The sequence below is a fragment of the Medicago sativa genome, chromosome 5, assembly GCF_051527215.1.
Source record: "Medicago sativa cultivar Bolivia chromosome 5, Bolivia_mono, whole genome shotgun sequence".
Taxonomy (NCBI): Eukaryota; Viridiplantae; Streptophyta; class Magnoliopsida; order Fabales; family Fabaceae; genus Medicago; species Medicago sativa.
In genome coordinates this window covers 22,393,219-22,415,934 of record NC_140753.1, presented here as the reverse complement: position 1 = coordinate 22,415,934, position 22,716 = coordinate 22,393,219, and the positions used below count along the sequence as shown (strand labels likewise).

General features: G+C 33.9%; 1 protein-coding gene and 1 pseudogene across 1 annotated transcript; both read right to left on the bottom strand.

The window, feature by feature from the left end:
* Window positions 1-7,990: 7,990 nt before the first annotated feature.
* Window positions 7,991-9,265, bottom strand: LOC146921049 (uncharacterized). Its single transcript, XM_085711236.1, has one exon. It carries the CDS (start codon window positions 9,263-9,265, stop codon window positions 7,991-7,993), a length of 1,275 nt encoding a protein of 424 aa, XP_085567362.1.
* A 653-nt stretch (window positions 9,266-9,918) lies between these two features.
* Window positions 9,919-22,371, bottom strand: LOC146921048 (uncharacterized; annotated as a pseudogene).
* Window positions 22,372-22,716: the final 345 nt, after the last annotated feature.

Genomic DNA, 22,716 nt, shown 5'->3' with positions numbered 1-22,716 from the left:
GAGTAAACCTTGAGAGAGGGGGCTGAAAACGAGGGTTTAGAAGAAAAAAAAACAACAAACCAGGGTTTAGAGAGATTTCTCTAAGCGGGAGACACCAGGGTTGGGATTGTTTTAGTTCACCTTGAACAAAACACTGTTAGGATTGAGTCGAGTCTCTTGGTCACGGGAAGAGATTGAGACTTTGGGTAGAATTAGGTTTGAAGGCTAATTCTTGTAACCCTTTGATATCTCTTTTGTAAAGTTACTCATCGTTATAGTGGAATGAAGAGTTGTTCTCTCCCCCATACTAGGTCAGTATTGGACCGAACTAGGTAAACAAATTTCGTGTGTTCTCTCTTTCTTTCTCTTGTTGTTTTCTACTTTTGCTTGTGTTTATAACTGTCACCCATTTTATTGGTGTGATTTTTTAACGAATTCACAACAGTTAAAACAATAGTAATTATATACAAATTTAAATCTACTACCAATTTTCTTAATTTTCATGATTTTGACAAATTGCTCATATATTTAGAGACGGAGGTAGCATCTCTCTAAGTCCCTTCAAAATTGACATTTTGCCATAATAACTATCTCATCTTAAACATTGGGTCAAACACTTTTTGTCATATTGCACTTCATATTTCCATTTTTTATATGCAAAATCATGTGATACGTAAGTATTAATTAAATCTATGTAACATCAATATTTCAAATTGAAGGTTGTGTGATGTTTGGTGTCGGACTTTAAATCGACATCGACAAATGTAGTTAAATTCAATAATTTCATTATCACAAATTATTATCAAAGTTGACATATTAATCTGAGTGTCATGTTTTGTGTCTTTGTAAATGCATTTAAATTGTGTTAACATTTTGTTATTAAATTTACAATGACCGAGAAGATCCTTTAGCCTCAAGGGACTAGTGGAATAAGTGTGACAAAGTAAAATTGCTCACGGGTAAGTTTGTAAAAAGAAAAATTTTTGGGTGTTGTTTTTGAAGAAAATTACTTTTGCCTTCATAAACGTTTTTAAGCTTTATAGCTTTTAATTTCAGAATGAATTTCGATGCTCAAATTAATAGTTCACCTCACTTTTATATAAAAGTATTCAAACACAAATAATTTTACCTACAACTTACTTTTAAACAGAATTAATCAAAGAATTAATTTACTCAAAATCAATTTGTATTACTGCATAACAAAAATACACTAAAGTGAGATGCAATAATGTATAATTTTCAACAACTATATATATATATATATATATATATATATATATATATATATAGGGCTGTTAACTTGCACCTACCTAAAAACACTAAGGTGTGTAACACCCTATTTCTAATAAGCGGTAAAACGCGCGAATATACAAACATATTCTAGAAATAGATGTTACGTCTTCGAATAAACCACAATTGATACATGCATAAAGATCATGTTTACATAACATAGCAGCGGAACATACATATAATTCTTAAACATCTTCAAATCTCAACATGATACAAATGCATTCTCCAAATCTCAAATAACAAGTACCAACTCAACTCCAAAATACATAGTCCAAAAATAAAAACCAACATGCAAGAACTACCCTAGATCAGAGCCCTAATCTAGACACTTGCATATAAAGAGGAACTCCACTCCTCGGCATCATCAAGCAAACAACTAAGCATCCTGCACTCCATCTACCCGTCCATACAGAAAGGTAGGTGGTAAACCACTGAGGGTTAGCATTACATCATCATAATCCAAAAAGAAATAGTGAGAACATTGGAATGAAAGATATATTCAAGCATGATGATTAATACATTATACACATACTCACAAGTATCTACAACATTCATATCATTCATTACCATCATTCCAAGTTCATTTCAACAAGTGTATCATACACATATCACAACTTCACCTTGTCAATCAACAATGAACAATTAACAATTCAATCCACAATTACAATTAGCAAATCAATCACCAAACACATCTCAATGCAATTCAATTCACCAACAGTTTATGCAATGGCTCTAGACTCATCTAGATGCATGTGGTACCAAACACCTCAAGGTCGTCACCTTCAATGCAACAAAAACATCGTAATCACCTCGATTGGATATAAAATCCACCACCATCAGTCATGTATGCATGAACATATGACTCAACTACAATGCATATGTTCACACAAACAATTCACCTCAACATCACCAATATTTGTATATATGCAATCATCAACAATTCACCACCACATAACATATATACAATCACCAACAACATTCACAATACAAACAACATATAGTTGTCACACACATATACATCATCAATCATCTCCACATAAATCAACATATAGTTGCCACATTTCCACATAATTCTTTACAATCCAAAATAAGGAACAACTACAACATATGATCACAAACATCATGTTCATCACTCAACAACCATTCATACACCATTTCATAGACATATTAATCTATTCATAAAAGGTTGATAAGCAATAGGCTCTCAAAAATCATCTTTAATCAAGTTCGTCTTTCAAAGTCAAAATATTACAAGTATTTTAGCATTTAAGTCAAAACCAAGTAAACAAGCTCAATTGTCTATGCCATGTACTCTCACAAGTCTCATATATATGCAGTAGAGGTTACATAAGCATTTCATCGGCCAAATACAACGGATTCACGAAAAACTCAAGGTTCGTCTCACTTTTTCACTTTTCACAAAATTCTCATTTTCAAAGCAAAACAAGCTCAAACTTGATGGAACCAATCGTAACCATTTTTAGAAATCATATACACATTATACAACTCTAATCCCACCTCAAACTCCGGAGAAAAATGAGTTTTCGGAAAAATCAATGTTTGGACCGTTTTTATAAAAGTTAGACGATTTTCATAAATTCAAGTCCAAACCAATTCAAATCATGTTCCAGTAGGATTAAAGGTATAAACAGAGGTTAATTAAGTCCAAAGAAACATTTTAGAAGTATCGGATTGGTCCCCAAGTGCTCGAAAACAAAAATCAAAAGTTGCTGAACTGGGGCTAGGACGCTTAAGCGTCCTCCGCATGCTTAAGCGTCCTAGTTCCAGTAACTTCTGGAACAACACGCTTTTGGCACGCTTCTGGGACGCTGGTGGGATGCTTAAGCGTCCTACACCAAATTCCCAAAACTCAGTTACGGGTTCTAATCCATTTTCATCCCAAAATCCAATTTTCAATCCCCCAATTCACCAAAACAAGTTCTAGAAAGTGTTTATAGGTCAAAATAGGTTCAATACACTTAAACACATACAAGTTTTGGAATTAAATCATCAACATAACAAAATTCACCAAATTATCATCACTTCTTCAACTTTCAACAGTAATACAAAATCTCTTCATCAATTCATCAATCTTGATACCCAAAGCACCAATTCAACAACAACATGTTCCAAATCAATAATCACAACTAATGAACACCAATTCATGCATAATTCAACACCACAACATCAATTCTCATCAAACTTGCTCAAGAACACAAAGCACCAACAACTATGCATTTAACCATGTTAATTCACATACTAACATGCAATTATCATATAAATCATGTTCTCAAACATAACAACAACAATTATGCACGAATTTACCACAATTAGATTCAATTCATCAATTTTACAAAAATGGTTAAAGAGAAAAAGATATGAATTATGGTTGAAATCTAACCCTCTTACCTCTAACACCAAGATTCTCTAACCCAAACTTCAATTTAGCTCCTAGATGATGAATCCTCTCTTCTAGCTCTAGCCCTTGTTCTTGTTCTTCTCTCTAGCCTCTATCTCTTCTCTTCTCAAAAGGAAAAATGAAATGAAAATGTTGTAACCCTATCTCTCCACTAACATTAGTTTATATATACTCCACTTAGTTGGGCTTATCTCACAAACCTTAATGGGCCTAACCCATTTCTATTCTAACCCCAAAATGTTACTGAAGTAGATAAAATAGTCACAAGAAAGGGGGGATTTGAATTGTGACCCTTTTAAAAATTAACCTGCAACTTAAATTAATTCTCAAGTTGTTTACTTGGAATAGTTAAGTTAACATTCTGACTTCAGAACGTTCTGAAGTTCATAAAAAACTATTTAATAAAGTAAATGTGCAAGTGTGTGTTGTGTATACTGTAATTAAAGAGTATAGAGAAGAAGGAAAGAACACACAGAGAATTATAGTGGTTCACCCAATGTGGGCTAGTCCACTCCTCACAATCTTGTGAGAGTTTCCACTATGATGCTTGAGATAACCTCTCAAGTCCTGCACCTTACAACTTTTGTTCACCTGAACAATTACATCAACTGTATTCTCTAAGCCTCAGCAGGCTTGCACCTTCTTGCTAAGTTAACCACTTAGACTTTTACAACCTTTGCTCAAAACAACACTTTAGCACCTCTAAAGCTAGATGAGACTTTCTTTTCTTTTTGCTAAGTTACCCACTTAGACTTTGCACCTTCAGCTCAAACTAACACTTTAGCACCTTTAAAGCTAGATGAGACTTCCTTTTCTTCTTGCTAAGTTACCCACTTAGACTTTGCACCTTCAGCTCAAACTAACACTTTAACACCTTTAAAGCTAGATGAGACTTCCTTTTCTTCTTGCTAAGTTACCCACTTAGACTTTGCACCTTCAACTCAAACTAACACTTTAGTACCCCTAAAGCTAGATGAGACTTTACAAGATGTTTGGAGTTTGAATGTTTGAGAAACAAACAGAAGAAGAAAGAAGAAGAAGTTATCTTGGAGATAACAGAGAGTATTGATTTTCACTAAGTAATGAAAGCCTTAGTCATTGATCAATTTCAGTTTGCAAAAGCTTCAAACAAAATCAAGTTGTTTTCTTGTATGCTTTGCAATTTGTGTGGAGTTTGAATGTTTGAGAATCAAACAGAGGAGGGGGAAGAGAAGTTATCTTTGCAAGAGATAACAAAGAGTATTGATTTGCACTAAGTAAATGAAAGCCTTAGTGATTGATCAATTTCTGTTGCAAGAGCTTTTAAACAATCTTCAAGTTGTTTATTTGAATGCTTTGGCAAGGTGCAAGTAATGCTGAGCCTTTGAACTGTATTTATAGAGTCCTTGGGCTCATATAGCCGTTGTGGGGTGTCCAATGGTGTTATGCCATGTGTCCTGGGTCCCACAAGCCTTTACTTGAAATTCTGGGCAAACATTCTGATCTCTGATGAACTTCAGAATGTTGTTGCGTTCATGATGATCTTCATCTGGGTTCATCATGTTCTTCATCTGGGTTCATCATATATGAATGAACATATGAAGTTCTGGGCGTGTCATATGCTTTTCATATGAATTTCTGGGCAATATCCAAAGTATGGACTTTTCTTCATACTTCAGAAAGTTCAGTTGCCAGATCTGCCTTAGAACTTGGTGCAGGAGGATATAGTGGGATTCTGCATCTTCATACACAGGCTTTGAGAGATTGTGTGGTCCTTGTTCTGTACCAACTCTCATACGTGTCTATCTCTGATTGAGCAAGACAGATTTGCTTTGCTTTGGCTTTTGCTTTTCACCTACTGTACTGTTCATAAAGTAAGTCTGTGATGAGCTGAACATTCTGACCATCAGAATGTTCCATTTGTTTCACTTAGGATGATTTGTAAGACTACCATTTGATGTAATCAAATCCTAATAGTGAGACACCATGAAGAGCAGTGTTATTAACATCTAGGATGATATTCTCTTGTGGAATATTCCTAGGACTTTAATGTTCATAGTCTTAAATGAACATAAAGTATCCTTTTTGACATAATCCTTGTATATGCCTTTATTGCTTGATTGATCCATGCAGAAGTACTTCTTTTGACATTTATTTATGTCACATGTGCCTTGCATGACCTTGATCCATGTTCTTGAGATTCTGGGCTTGTATAGAAGCAACCTTCTGATCTCTTGTGCGAACATTCTGATCTCTGAGCAACATTCTGATCTAACTTTCTGATCTCAGTGTTAGATCTTGAATTCAAATGTCCTTTGATTTCTTGATTCTTGGTATGATTTAAACCTTGTTCCTGTCTTAGTAAAACACTCAAGAGCACAAGTTAAATACCAAGGAAATAATCAAAGTCCATTAATTCTTTAATCATATTGGTTTATTATCTTTAAAATTAATTTAGGGATTTTGCCTCAACAATCTCCCCCTTTTTGAAGATGATAAACCTATGATTTAGGATTAAGGATTTTGATTATATATATGAAGAATAGCAGAGCTTAAACATTTATTTTAATGCTCCCCCTCATTTTTATAATCCATTATGCAGAGTTTTTTAAGAACTTTAAAAAGCTCCCCCTCAATTTCATAATACATTGCATAAAATAAAAATTATGCAGATTTGAACCAAATTCAATATCATTCATTAATGTCAGGCATGAAGTACAGTTACATGAATTATATGGTTCAAAAACAAAAAAAGAAATTCAAAGCATGTGATCAAGCAAAAAGTGAAGTTTCTAAACTCCAATAACTAGTGATCACTAGACCTACTTCGGGCCTAAAACTAAGAAAAAGTTAAGACTTAAATCCTAAAGCTTCTCCCCCTTTAGTCATCTGCAAAAAGGATAGGGAGGACAACACAGAAAGATTCAGGGAGTAGAATCCCCAGAATCAGAGGATGGTTCTTCATCAAAGATGGATTGGTCAGCAAAGATTGGACCAGGGATAGCCAATCCAGGAGCATGGACATTGGTAGTCCAATCAGCCAAAGCACAGACAATTTTGTGTGTCTTGTTGGAGACCCTGAGTGCCCTAGAGACCAGCTTCTCAGCCCTTGAAGGCTTGGCAGGTGCAGTAGGTGGAGCAGCATCAAAAGCTTCAGCTTTCTCTCTGTTGGCAGATACAAAGGTATTGAGAGAGTCAAAGAGAGCAGCCATGTTGGGAAGCTTGCTTGTGGTGGTTGTTTTCATTGGTGGTGGTGGTGGAGTGTATGAGGGACTAGTGTTTGGAGTGGAAAGATGAGAGACCAAAAAGTTGCTTGCACCAGTAACATACCCCCATAGTAGAAGAAGAGAGGTTAACATTCTGAGCTGTCTGAGCCATACGTTGAACTTCTTCAGATGGTAAAGATCCAGAGGCCAAAGGCATTGGATCTGCTGACATAGCAGGCTCATTAGAAGCATTTTGATCAATGTGTTGATCAGCAAAGAGTTGATTCAGCTCAGCACCTTGAGCATTCTGATCAATTGTTTGTGCTTCTTCAGCAGTTGGAGCAACTTCCACAAAAGGACAGTTTTCATAAACTTAAACGGGTTCAGCAACTTGCACATTTTGAACTCCTGGTTCAGGAGCAGAAGCTTTAACCTTCTGAGCTGCAGAGACTTCAACATTCTGAGCTTTAGGAATTACAACTTCCTGAGCCACAGTTGATTCCTGACCATCTTGAAATACTTCATTGTTGAAGTCAGTATTGACATCTTTAATGTTAAGGTCAAACCCAGTTGAGAACTCCATTTGTTCAACTTGAACATCTCCCTCAATTGACATGTTTGAAGCTAAGATCTCAGCCACTTCCTGAGTATCTTCATCTACATTCTGAGTTTCCTTCTCAGTATTTTCTTCAACTCTGTGATCTAGATCAACAGAGTTTCTATCAGCAGCTTGAGGTATACCTTTATGAGCCTCAATAGCTTTCTTAACATTCTCAGCTTCCTCAAGAGCTCTTTGAGCCAACATAGCTTCATATTGCTGAGTGCTTTCTTCAATGAGTTCTCTTGCTTGTTCAGAAACTTGAGCAAAGAACTCATTAGCAAGAGGAGGATTGGCTTCTACATTCTCTGGAGATTTATCCCTAATCTCCTCTATCTTTCTCTTCTTCCTGGTTTTCTGAACATTCTGATTAGAAGGTTTCTTAACAGACCCAGAAATTCCAGAAGTTGTTGAGGATGGCATGTTGGATGTAGTAATGTGTAGTTGTCCTAAGGTCTTGGATGAGAACTTCATGAAGTCCAACTAGCATTCTTCTCCTTCAAGAGGCACTTTTGCCTTTTAAAACAAGGGAGTCAAGTGCATCCCATAGGGCAGACCAGCAACAGTTTGTTTTATGGCTAAACAGGAATCAATCATATGTTGGATGATGAGAAAACATAGGTTTAGCTTGGTTTTGGTCATGAGATGGTAAATGATGCACAAATCTATGTCAGAAACTACATCAAAAGAGCCACATCTAGGCATCAAGGTGTGTCTAATCATGTTATGAAGAATCTTGGGGGTATCCTCTAGATTAGTGGAATTAAAGGTTTTGTTTTCTTTGGTGTACTCAACAATGAGTTGGTTACGGTTAACTCTAGCCTCATTAAACCAAAAGCTAGAAAACATTCTTTTACCTTCATTTGGAATGTTCAAGACTTGAGAGAGAAAATCTTGGGTTACCTCAATCTTCACACCTTTGACATAGGTGATGAGAAACATCTCAGTGATATTCTTCTTCTCCTTGACTGACAGGTTGGCGTAGAACTCTCTGACCAGTCCTTCATAAGTGTGCTCTTGAAGAGTTACAAACTTTGTCCATCCTTGAGGTTCTGTAAACTCTTTCAAGTTCCATGCTTTAGTTTTCAAGCTTTCAAGGTCAAAGTACTTTGCCTTGCTCATGGGTCTGAGAGCAATCTTTTCTGCTCTCTGAGCCTTCATAACCGCAGCAACTCTGGCAATGTCTTTTCCTTTGCCATGCTTCTTAGAAGGGATTTTCTCTTCTTCTTCTTGAGTCTTTTCTTCAGACTCTTCCTCATCATCATCTTTCTGAGAAGATGAACTTTCTTTAGATGGAGAGGGAGTGGCAACTTTCTTACCTCTCTTTGAGTATACTCTCATAGATTTCACTATCTCAGAGAGAGTTTGTTCAGAGTCCTCTTCCACTTTTTCTTCATCTTTCTCTTCAGGGACTTCCATTTCTTCTTCTGGATTCTCTTCAGAGTCTTCTTCCTTTTCATCATCACTTGAATCTGTCTTCTTCTCTTCATCAGAGACTAGATTCACATGAGAGACCTTTGGTTCCTTTGAAGATTTCTTCATCCTAGTTGACCTTCTGGTAGGAATGGGTCTAGGTATGGTGATGGGTTTCTTAGAAGATTTTGATTTTGAATATTTGGGTGGATCAAAAGCAGGAATGATCACATCTGGAAGAACAGTATGAATATGGGTATCATTCAATGGTTGTTGATCAGAGGATTGACCAGCAGCGACGTTTGGTGGTGGTGATTGAGAGTGTTCCACTTGATGGATTTCATCATCAGAAAATTTTGAAGTGGTTTTGGTTCTTGCCATGTTCTTCGTAAGAGAGAGAAACAGAGGGTTTTCTGAATTTTTAAGAATGAGAAGAAATGAGTTTGGATTGAGATGGCTGTGAATTAATCAGAAGTGGTTACTGATTATGTAGACCACAACGTGCAGAGGGGAAAAAAAGAGATAGGGGAAATGATAGCAGTTTGCATTGGAAAGGAGGAAACTGCAAAAAGTGAACGGACAGGAGAGAGAAAAGGAAAAGTAGTCGTTTGAGAAGGTGAAAAGTGATTGGGTGAGTTGACAGTTTATCCATTACATGGAGGTTAATGGTTAAACACAACTGCTTCATAATCAAGCATTTAATGCTTAAGATTATGGAAGAATTTCTGGAGAAAGTCAACATAAAATCTCATGCATGAGATTGTTGACCCAGAAATCAAGGTCTGAACATAACTGAGTTTTATGGACATCCTGAACAGATGAACTCAGATGCACATACTAGTGAATGTTCTGATCATATGAATGTTAGAACGAACATTCTGATCATATGAACATTTTGACCTGATGAACATTCTGAACTCAGGAACATTCTGAGCTCAGGAACATTCTGATAAATGTTCTGATTGAGATAGATCTATCTGATTTGCATCAGATGACATCAAGGGGTTTAGTTTAAGGCCCTTAGTGATCTGTAATCAATCTTTATTGGGATTTTTCATGATTTACAATTTTTCTTTAAGAAAATTGAATCTATCCTCAACAAGGGGTTTTGTGAAAATGTCAGCTAGTTGATTTTCAGAATCAACAAAGCTCAATGCAATATTCTTTTTCTGAACATGGTCTCTAATGAAATGATGCTTTATTTCAATATGTTTAGACCTAGAATGCTGAATAGGATTCTTAGAAAGATTAATTGCAATTGTATTTTCACAAAAAATAGGAACACTTGTGTACCTTAGTGAGTAATTTTCCAACTGATTTCTTACCCACAAAATTTGAGAGCAACAGCTAGCTGCAGATACATACTCAGCTTCAGTTTGGAGAGTGCAATGGTGTTTTGCTTTCTGCAAGACCATCCAATCAATGCTTGTCCCAAGAATTGACAGCAGCCACTTGTACTCTTCCTCTCAACTTTGTCTCCAGCAACATCAGCATCATAATAGGCTACAAAATCAAAACTAGAACCTTTTCTATACCAAAGGCCAAGATCAGTAGTACCTACTAGATATCTAAAAATCCTTTTAACTGCAGTTAAATGAGATTCTTTTGCACATGTTTGAAATCTAGCACATATTGATGTTTACAATTTTATCTTTATCTTCAATTTATGCAATTAAAGTAAGATAATTATTCAACAGTGCTTAAAACAAACTTTTATGCTTAAAGCAGGGCCAATATAAGTTTAAGAGCAAACTATGCAGACCTTAGAGCAGTTTTTTTTGAAGATTATAACAAGCTCACACACAACATCAAAAATGAAGATCAAAAAAATCTTCTAATGATCAATTCAAACATAAGATTCATTTGAGATTATGTTTGAAGAATGGTATTTTCATAAACCATATCAAAATCAAGTGAATATCTTCACATTTCAGATTATTCTGAAGTTTGACAAATTAAGACATTTTTTATGTTTCAAATCAATGAACAATCTTGATTCAACATTTATGATCAAACATAAAACTTCCTATCAATTATTTAACACTAATGATGATTTAGTTTGCAACTCATGTTAATAACTCAGATAGAAATGTATCAGAATCATTTATTTCAAATGTGAAAAGATAAGTATAAATTGATGTAACACATTTAAGCATAAGACATCATGTAATGATTTTAATCATCAATTATGACTTGTGTAGTTGCAAATGAGTATCATACCATCATGAAAGGAGTATGAACAAAGTGTGAAACAATTATTGCATTAAAGTTTAAACATTTGATATATGCACATATTAGACATGACAGAATTTGATGCATTCAATCATCATATTTATTAGTGCAAATAAATGTGTACCTTATGCGATGATATCCCTCACTTTGAGATTCAATGAAGAGAGTATGTTTCTCTTTCTTTGAAATACTTTCTCATCTAAATGGAGAGGTCCAAGTATCAATAAGCATAACCTTCTGAAGTAGCTCAATCACCAGTAGCTTTCTCTTCTTCTTAGTCTTTTCATCTTTCTGATCTGAGTGTCTTTTAACATATCCAGATGTTTCTGGATCTGCAGACATATGATCAACAAATGGTATGCTTTGTTCATGAAGAATGTTTTCTTGAACATTCTGAACTTGAGTTGAAGGAATTGTTCCATCATTTTCAATCTGAGAATCCTCAAAGACACTTGCATTGAAGTTTGAGCTGAATTCCTCTATATTCAGATCAAAACCAGCTTGATTTCCAGCTAGCTCATCCTCATCAGATTCATTTGGTAGTGTTTTCACTAAGCATGTGTGTGGCTAGAGCTTTAGCAACATCATGCATGTCTTGATCCTTTAATGACACATGATCATTTCCCATATCAGATTCTAGAACAATTTCTTGTTCATCAATCTGGAGTTCACTCATGATGTCTGTAACATCACTTCAGATTTTGAAATTGTTTCAGCAGTAGAAGATTTAAAGGATCCTTCTCCAATAAAAACTTCCAGCTTTGTTAGCTTTCTGAGGTATTTTTTTTGAAGCTTCTTCAATTTCATTAACCTTCTGAAGTTGTTATGCAGGAACTTCATCAACCTTCTGAGTTCCATCTTTTAGTAGTTGCATCAACTTTTCTGAATTCATGTTTCAGTAGTTGCATCAGCTTCCTAAACCTTATTGGCTGCAATCTCAATATTTGAGGTATTGCTTCAGCTTGCTGACTTTCATTCTCAGCAACATCAATTTCCTTTTGAAGTTCTTCAACATTCTGAGCTTCATCAACTTTCTGAACATCTTCCTTAGCAATGTCTGCAACTTCTTGGAAGGTTTCTTCAGGAATGTTTTGCTTGAAAACAGAGGGATGAACTTTGAAGCTTTCATTTTTTTTTTGGATTGAGTAGCTTCAGCATCAGGAGCATTTTCTTGAACATTCTGATCTGCAGACACCTGAACATTCTGATCTTCCATTTCAGATGTTTCTTAAACAATCTGGACTGATTTTCCAAGCATCTTGAAACACATCAGTGTTGAAGTCTGAGTTTTAGATCTTCTGTGTTGAGATCAAAAAACAGTTGCACATTCCATTTGCTTATCTTCTAGTGATTGAACATTTTCTCCACATATCATCTTGGAAGCAAATATTCCTGCATCACAGATTTACAAGGCTTTTGGTACCCATATTACTTTGGGTCCTTGAAGGTTAGTGTTTCTCTTTTTGAGAGATTCTTTCTTATGACCACATTCTGATTTAAGATAATCAGATTTGTTGTAATAAGAACATCATGTTTTACCAATCTCAACCTTTTGAGACCAATCTAATTTAGGATAAAAATGTCTCTTTGAAATGAGGATTTTTCTCAAGTTTCTTTTTAAAGAGAAACATACAGGTTCAGAATTTGAATTCTTTTCCAAAGTGAACATTTTTCAATTACCTTCTCACTTTTTGTTTGTGATAGGTTATGAATCCTAAACCAACATTTTTGAAAAGGTTTAACAGACTTTAGAAGGTTGGTTATGTCCTTTTTCAAAATATTACTTCCCTTTTCAAAATAACATTTTGTTTCAAAAATTCAGACTTTTATAAATCTTACAATTTTTGCTTATCGAGAATCTTATGTTTCTCAAATATAGTAAAATGAAAGTGCTACAATTTTTGAATGGTTTTAAGATATATCATTCAAGATTCGTGGTTTCACATTTTCTTTCTTTATACAAGAAAAGTTATTATTTTAAAGGTTCATACTTTTAAGATAAAATGCATAAGTCATATGAGATATTTGTTAAACACTTTATATAAAAGATAAGGATTAGAATTTCTTACCTCTTCACTTTATGTGTTGTCTTTTACTCATGTGTTGACTTCTAAAATCATCTCTGGTTGCCATCTTTGCATTTTCTTCTTTGGTTTGCAGATTTTGACATTACTTCTTTCTGGATCTTTTCTCTAACACTTGTTTAAGTGTTCAAACCCTTAGAACCAGGCTCTGATGCAAATTGAAGTAGATAAAATAGTCACAAGAAAGGGGGGGTTTGAATTGTGACCCTTTTAAAAATTAACCTGCAACTTAAATTAATTCTCAAGTTGTTTACTTGGAATAGTTAAGTTAACCTTCTGACTTCAGAACGTTCTGAAGTTCATAAAAAACTATTTAATAAAGTAAATGTGCAAGTGTGTGTTGTGTATACTGTAATTAAAGAGTATAGAGAAGAAGGAAAGAACACACAGAGAATTATAGTGGTTCACCCAATGTGGGCTAGTCCACTCCTCACAATCTTGTGAGAGTTTCCACTATGATGCTTGAGATAACCTCTCAAGTCCTGCACCTTACAACTTTTGTTCACCTGAACAATTACATCAACTGTATTCTCTAAGCCTCAGCAGGCTTGCACCTTCTTGCTAAGTTAACCACTTAGACTTTTACAACCTTTGCTCAAAACAACACTTTAGCACCTCTAAAGCTAGATGAGACTTTCTTTTCTTTTTGCTAAGTTACCCACTTAGACTTTGCACCTTCAGCTCAAACTAACACTTTAGCACCTTTAAAGCTAGATGAGACTTCCTTTTCTTCTTGCTAAGTTACCCACTTAGACTTTGCACCTTCAGCTCAAACTAACACTTTAACACCTTTAAAGCTAGATGAGACTTCCTTTTCTTCTTGCTAAGTTACCCACTTAGACTTTGCACCTTCAACTCAAACTAACACTTTAGTACCCCTAAAGCTAGATGAGACTTTACAAGATGTTTGGAGTTTGAATGTTTGAGAAACAAACAGAAGAAGAAAGAAGAAGAAGTTATCTTGGAGATAACAGAGAGTATTGATTTTCACTAAGTAATGAAAGCCTTAGTCATTGATCAATTTCAGTTTGCAAAAGCTTCAAACAAAATCAAGTTGTTTTCTTGTATGCTTTGCAATTTGTGTGGAGTTTGAATGTTTGAGAATCAAACAGAGGAGGGGGAAGAGAAGTTATCTTTGCAAGAGATAACAAAGAGTATTGATTTGCACTAAGTAAATGAAAGCCTTAGTGATTGATCAATTTCTGTTGCAAGAGCTTTTAAACAATCTTCAAGTTGTTTATTTGAATGCTTTGGCAAGGTGCAAGTAATGCTGAGCCTTTGAACTGTATTTATAGAGTCCTTGGGCTCATATAGCCGTTGTGGGGTGTCCAATGGTGTTATGCCATGTGTCCTGGGTCCCACAAGCCTTTACTTGAAATTCTGGGCAAACATTCTGATCTCTGATGAACTTCAGAATGTTGTTGCGTTCATGATGATCTTCATCTGGGTTCATCATGTTCTTCATCTGGGTTCATCATATATGAATGAACATATGAAGTTCTGGGCGTGTCATATGCTTTTCATATGAATTTCTGGGCAATATCCAAAGTATGGACTTTTCTTCATACTTCAGAAAGTTCAGTTGCCAGATCTGCCTTGGAACTTGGTGCAGGAGGATATAGTGGGATTCTGCATCTTCATACACAGGCTTTGAGAGATTGTGTGGTCCTTGTTCTGTACCAACTCTCATACGTGTCTATCTCTGATTGAGCAAGACAGATTTGCTTTGCTTTGGCTTTTGCTTTTCACCTACTGTACTGTTCATAAAGTAAGTCTGTGATGAGCTGAACATTCTGACCATCAGAATGTTCCATTTGTTTCACTTAGGATGATTTGTAAGACTACCATTTGATGTAATCAAATCCTAATAGTGAGACACCATGAAGAGCAGTGTTATTAACATCTAGGATGATATTCTCTTGTGGAATATTCCTAGGACTTTAATGTTCATAGTCTTAAATGAACATAAAGTATCCTTTTTGACATAATCCTTGTATATGCCTTTATTGCTTGATTGATCCATGCAGAAGTACTTCTTTTGACATTTATTTATGTCACATGTGCCTTGCATGACCTTGATCCATGTTCTTGAGATTCTGGGCTTGTATAGAAGCAACCTTCTGATCTCTTGTGCGAACATTCTGATCTCTGAGCAACATTCTGATCTAACTTTCTGATCTCAGTGTTAGATCTTGAATTCAAATGTCCTTTGATTTCTTGATTCTTGGTATGATTTAAACTTTGTTCCTGTCTTAGTAAAACACTCAAGAGCACAAGTTAAATACCAAGGAAATAATCAAAGTCCATTAATTCTTTAATCATATTGGTTTATTATCTTTAAAATTAATTTAGGGATTTTGCCTCAACAGTTACTACTCACTTACCGGTAAAACATAACACTAACGGTCACTTAACGGTAAATAAAATAATTACTACAACCCCTGTCTAGTAACTTGGTGAAATAATAACTCTCACTAAGCACTAAAAATAATCCTCAACCAAAATTACAAAATTAACCCTACTCTCAAAATGACCAAAATGCCCCTAAGTCCAAAATGACTAAAATACCCTTCTAACACCGAATCCTACAATTCCCAACCAAAAATACACACAGAGGCAAATAATCACACATGAGCACATATAACACACATAAATAAATAATAAAATAAAACTAGCGAAAATCGGGCTGTTACAAGGTGCAAGTTAACAAGCTGCACCTACTTGTACTTTACTAAAACACCCTTTTGTCTATATTAAACTTTATTTTAATTAAAAGGACATTTTTGTAAATAGCATAAATAATATTTGTTTATAATAGAAAAACATGGGTGTTTTGGTAAATAACTAGTAGGTGCAGCTTGTTAACTTGCACCTTAGTGTTTTTAGGTGGGTGCAAGTTAACAAACCCATATATATATATATATAGGGTTTTGCTACAAGACACCTTTTGTGAAGGTGTCTTTTAGCAAGTTACTCTATGAGCATTTGCGAAAAGACACCAACTTACTTTTATGAAGGTGTCTTTTAGCAAAGTTATAACTAAAAAGTGAAAATCACACCTTGAGGTGTGACTTGCTAAAAGACACCACCAAAGGGTGGCTTGTAGCAAGACCCATATATATATATATAATTATTACAAGATTGATTTTCCTCTCTTTTCATTGATTACCATTTTAGAAAACTTCACAAGAAATAAACTACTCCTATTATTATTTTTGGAAGAAACAATACGATCATGAATTGACATCTTATTATATGCACAACTTGACCATGCAAACATACAAATTGGAGACATGTTTTCCTGTACCTGAGGACATGCATGAAAAACCCACATATGCATGTTACTTCCTAATGCTAAATCTTATTATCTTTTACACCTTTATTTAATTCCAACTCGTTCTAGTTTGCGACCTCCTTATTATGCGCTGACTATAAAAATAAAATATTGTCTAATTCAAAGAAAATAAGGAGTACGGTACGTCCTTACCAACCGTCTTTTTGTGCTTGTGTCTGTCTCGTGAACATTTTAATTTGCCTCGTGAACTAATGCACACAAAGATTATTATTAGGGTTGCTTCTTCTCCATTATTAATTTGAGAAAATGTTTGTGACCAATAAGGTGATAAATTATGTCATGCTTATTGGACTTGGCCAATTGTGCACCAAAATATGGCCCACACAATTAATTATAGACAGACAACAAGTATAAGACACCCCCTCAAAAAAAGAAAGTATAAGACAAGAGAATTCACTCCTTTAACTCTTCTCTCCAAGATACCAACTCCAAAATTAATTATAAGCAAAATTGATCAAATTATGCATATTAAAAAAATTGTGGTTGTTCACGTTTAATCTAAGCAATTGCAATAAAAATTTAAGTCTATCGCCTAAGTTACCCTTTGATAGTGCAACAATGATAACTTGCAATGTAAGTTTATTTGTGTTTGAGAGAGAGAATTGAGAATTGAGAGAGAAGAGAATGTTCTTTATGATCGTAAACTTACGGTTCTCATTAGCTATGAAACTGAGTTTACATCATATTTATATACAATCTATGTACATTACTTTCTATACAAGTAATCATTCAAAACTTACTAACTTGCACAAAAGTAGCTAACAAACTTAGCAAATTGTTTTAACGACTTTATTATATCAACTAACTTGAATTAAAAACTAACACCCTTTATGATTAATGAATATGGATATTGAAAATATACAAAGTTGAAAAACATCAAATTATATTTTTTTGGTCTCTTAAGTTGATTTTAGGTTTCACTTTGCTCCATTAAATTCTTTTGGGTTTCATTTTCCCTTAAGTTAAAAACCTTGGATAATTTTGTCCCTTGAAGTTATTTTTTTTGCTTTTTTTTTGTCACATAACTTACAAAAAAAAAAAATATAGTTACAGACTTTAGGCACTTTAGATCTTTCTAACAAGGACCAAAACATCTTAATATTTGTAAAAGGGACCAAAGTGTCCAACATAACTTAAGAGATTAAAATGTATAGCATTTGTAACTTAAAGAATCAAAATAAAATGAAACATATTTAAAGAATCAAAACAAAACTTAAAAATAACTCAAGGGACCAAAAATGTAATTTACCCTTAAAAAATGAGAAATATTTTAGAGATATTATTATATTATAAATAGTAGATAAATTGTTAAATTTTATTCTGTTTTATTTTCAAAAACATGCGTTATTTTTTTTCTTATATTTCATTTAGAACAGAGTAATTAAGTATATACCTTCGTCTTGTTAGATAAATTGCATTAAGTTTCTGCATTAATTTTTTTTTTGAGAGAAAGCTCTACATTAAATTATTGACAGGAATTTGGTTTAGCTAAATTTTATCCAACACCAAGTCAATTGGTTCAAGATTAGCTCAGTTGGTATGAACAGTGCATAAAATATGCAAGGTCCAGGGTTCAAACCCCGACCACAACAAAAAAAAAAAAATGATCCCGACCACCACAAAAAAAAAATATCCCGACCACCACAAAAAAAAAATGATTTGTTTGCCCATAAGTAATTTTTTTTTGTTTGAAAACTCGGTATCCGATTCAATAACCGACTAATCTGAGGGGATCAATCCCACCTCCCACTTGCGAGGACCCCGTTTAAAGCCAGAGCAAGCTCCGTATGGAGTTAGCCCACCAAAATTGTCACCAGAGGGAATCGAACCTGAGACCTTTGGAGGAGCAAACTCTAAGATCCCAAACCAACCACTAGGCCAACCCCAAATGGGTTCCCATAAGTAAATTCTAATATGAGTTTTGTTCATGAAAAATAAGGACAATGATATTTAGACACCTCGTCCACCCCATTTACATCTCATGTGCGTCAACATTTCCACCCACAGTACACAAAACAAAAAGAATTGACAATATATATTATTGACAATATATATTATAAACAAAGTTATAGTGAATCACCACCATTTGGTAAAAATTGTATTTTGTAGCTTTAGAAAAATTACAATGTCACTGTAACTTTTGTCAAAAGCTTAACGTTAATTCAAACTAAACTATATAAATTGGAAGAGTACACATTACACTTTTCCAAACACGCAGTTAAATAATTTGAGGAGTACCTCAAGACAACTCGATTAATACAAAAACCTTTTCAAGCTAACACAAATAATTGATAAATGGAATATGCCAAATATGAAATACCTTGGTTGCTTTAATCGTATAAATAAACTAACACTAGAAACGTTTTGTTATTTTGTTGCTTACAATCATTTTGGAAACATTTTATAAATGTTTCTAGTTATGCTAATCAATTACTATATGCTTTTGGACACATTGTCTTCACTAATCAACAGAAAATAATTGAAAGAATCAGTCACTTTAACAAGATTCCACGTCACCCTCAACAATGCAAATGTTAGTAATGATAGAAAATTTGCTACACGTCTAGAAGTGGTTCTACTCTACTTCTAGATAGTAGCAGCTTTTTTGTTCACGGATCAATCTAGAAATTTGAATCTTAATTTCAGTAAATATAATAAAATTATATTTGTTTTAAAAGGTTATACGTGTATTCACAACAAGCAATGCAGATTCCATATTCATTCATGGCTTCTTGTGCATGTGAAATTTTCAGTCTGAAGAAGAAGCCATTTGTAAACGTGTTACTTCTTTTGTTGTCATGATTCGATAGGCTATTTTAAGTAGAATCTCAACTCTCAACTATATTTTTTATCAACAAAATTCGAATATATACAAATATTTACTTAAAAATTGAATAAACAATTAATTTGGTGTGTAGACTATAACTCTTTTTTCAACTTAGGCTTTGTTTTTGTTTGCGAGTTTGGAGGGGAAGTGAAGACTTTTTATGGGTGGAAAATATGAGGGAAAATGAAGAAATCTTTCAAAAATTTTAAAAAGTAGTTTTCTAGTAAATGATAAATTAACGCATATGATTACTATATTTTTAATTTTAAAAATAATATAACAACATAGATTAAATTTGAAGAATTCATATAAACCCTCTAAAACCCCTAAAATCCTCTTTCAATACAATTTTTTAGTTCCCCAAAAGACGAGGGTTTTGTATTATGAAGAAAAGTTAACCACCAAAGCCCTCCTCTCTCATTTTCGTCTATTTCTTCCACTTGCTCATTCCTATTTTCCAAAGTCTTCTCATCCCTTCCCCTCCAAACTCGCAAACAAAGTCTTTAGGGTTTGCTTAGATCAACATATTTGATTTTTTCTAGTAACATAAATTTTGTTTTGAAATTATTCGGCAGAACTTGTGAATATACTTATGGCATTGCTCATGAGTTGTTTTTAGTTTATTTTCATAAAATCTTTAAGATAGCATATGAATAATTTACGGTTTATACAAAAACAAATTTTATTTTATCTTTTGCTATATATAAATAGTTTACACATAAGTGTTTATCATGATATAAATAGTTTACACATAAGTGTTTATCATGATATGAGTTTATGCTATAAAAGATGTAAATAAGTTGCTTATCCGTACAAAAAAAAAAGTTATTTATCTAAATATAGGGACTTTTCTTCTTTTGATCCAATTGTTTAGTGTCTAAAATTTCACCACTTAAGATGAATAAGTGGGGATAGGGGATATAGTTTCTAGATCAACAACAACAACAAAGTCTTATATCCAACTAAGTGAGGTCGACTACATGGATCGAATTACATTGTATTGTTCGATCTTAAACCATATTTTGATTCAACTCATTAACCTCTAATTTTTTTTAATAGTTTATCTTATAGTTCTAGATTTTCCTCTACCTTCCGATCTGACTCTCTTTCATCTGATCTACTTCATCTGATCTAATAGTTTTTCTCTTATAGTTTCTTTTTTTTGTCTGATTTTTCTCTTATAGTTTCTAAATCATATAAACATAATAAATATTTTATGCTACATAGTATATATTTTTAAAGACATATTTGTTAAAAGTATAACTGGAGTCTGGAATAGTAAAAAATTCAGAAGGAAAAAAAAATCTTGTTTTCTCTTTAGATATTGTTGTAGATTATATTATACCAATATTGTTGTAGATATATAAGAAATTATTTAAGATATTATACCAATATTTTTATAGGATTTGTTTATGTGTTATTTTATTTAAATCATGGTGTTGGACATAAAAAAATGATCTCCACGGCCACGTGACATTTCTCTAAAAAAATGTGTGATTGTCTTCATCTTTATGTCTTTTTTGTCAACTTTCCTCATCCTAACTTCTTTACAGAAAGACATATTAGCAATACAAATTCACGGATCACTTTTGAGCACCTAGATCATTTAATTCTTCAATAATTCTTTGGAGGAAGAGACCTTAGAGACCCTTTATCCCATGACAAATAAGGATGCGACACATTCACAATGAGACAATAACCTCATTTTGGCTATTGGAGTGTGTAATTTCCTCACCCATGTGATATTTTTAATTAGTTTTTGTCACTATGGAATGTTCATTGTGTCTTCTAGATCAGAGCTGCATGCCAAATAAGTGCTATATCCAAATAAGTGATATTTATGCAGGAGAAAAGGATCGATGCTGTACATTTTCAACAAGCTAAACACGATTTAAAACTATATATGTCATTGTTTATTCACTTTATAATTTCCTTCATATGAGAGACTCAAAATATTAGTTTTTATTTTTATACTACTGAACAACCTATCAATAGATATATAAGTAGGACTAACCAATACATATGGAGGTCCAATGCAAATTATAACATGATGTCTTTTTGTAGTCCATAGTTATATTTTAGTATTTTTTTTTTTAAAGAAATAGACTTATAGCATTTCATTACTTAAAATGTGTTCAATATAATCTGGTATGTTAACCAATATATCGAAACTAGCTGATAAATGGAGCCGCCTTAGCTAATTCATGGGCAACCTCATTTGCTTGTCTCCGAATAAACTCTACACAAGAGTTTTCATAAAATAAATTGAAAAGAGCTTTACATCTATGGATAATACTACCAAACTATGCAGCATCATGTTGTGCACATAGAAAGTTGTCAACAACTCTTTTCGCGTCAAGCTCGAATCAATAGGTCCAAGTTGAAGATCATGAACCCATTCTAAAGCAGATAGTAAACCAAGAGCTTCTCCCACATGAACATCACAAAGAGGACCAATCCATTCAGTTTTAGCCAACACAAAGGAACCCAAATCATCCCTGATACACATTCCGATTCCCACCCTGTTTAACTGTTTGAAGGAAGCATCAATGTTACATGTGAATCTACCTTCCATAGGTTTCTGCCATCTTGGGTATTGAACAGATCTTTGCATACTAGAAAGTGGTTGGCGAAAATCCTTGGCTGCCTTTGAGACATCCAATAAGGTCTTTGCACGCTCAAAAACGAGACGTTGTGCGTCAGTCACCTCATTCCAAACCTTGTTGTTCCTTTGTTTCCAAATGCTCCACAAAGTACAACAAAACAAGGCCGCATCACTATCATTTAGCACCTGCAACATATTGAAAATAATTCCAGCACTATCTTGTCCTTGATTTATAACCCCACTCATAGATTGAAATGCATCAAACATAGTCCATATGTTACAACTGCTAGGACAATTAAAAAATAGATGGTAACTGTCCTCCTCATTTGAATTACATAAAGCACATTGAGTAGGACAATTTACACCTTTATCTTTGAGCCTCATCCTTGTTGGAAGACAGTTTCTACAAACTCTCCAAATAAATTTTTTAACCTTTGGAGGTATTCTAAGATTCCAAAGCAAATTCCGTGAGCCTTACACCTTGAAATGATTAACATCAAATAATTCTTGCATGCAAAGACGGTAAGCACTTCAGACAGAATACTCACCATTCGTTTCCTTAGTCCAAACAAGACGATCTTCTTCCACCGAAGAGAACAACGGTGTATTGATAATTTGATCCACAACATTCTGATTAAAAACTGTCTGCAGAAAAGGAACATTCCAGATTTTTTTCACCTGGAAGAATGCAATCAGAAACAAGTAAATTGGATAAAGGAGAGTTGTCAT

What these genes read in the sequence shown, in the direction of transcription:
- LOC146921049 (XM_085711236.1), bottom strand. Translation starts at nt 9,265, where the DNA reads ATGGCAAGAACCAAAACCACTTCAAAATTTTCTGATGATGAAATCCAT.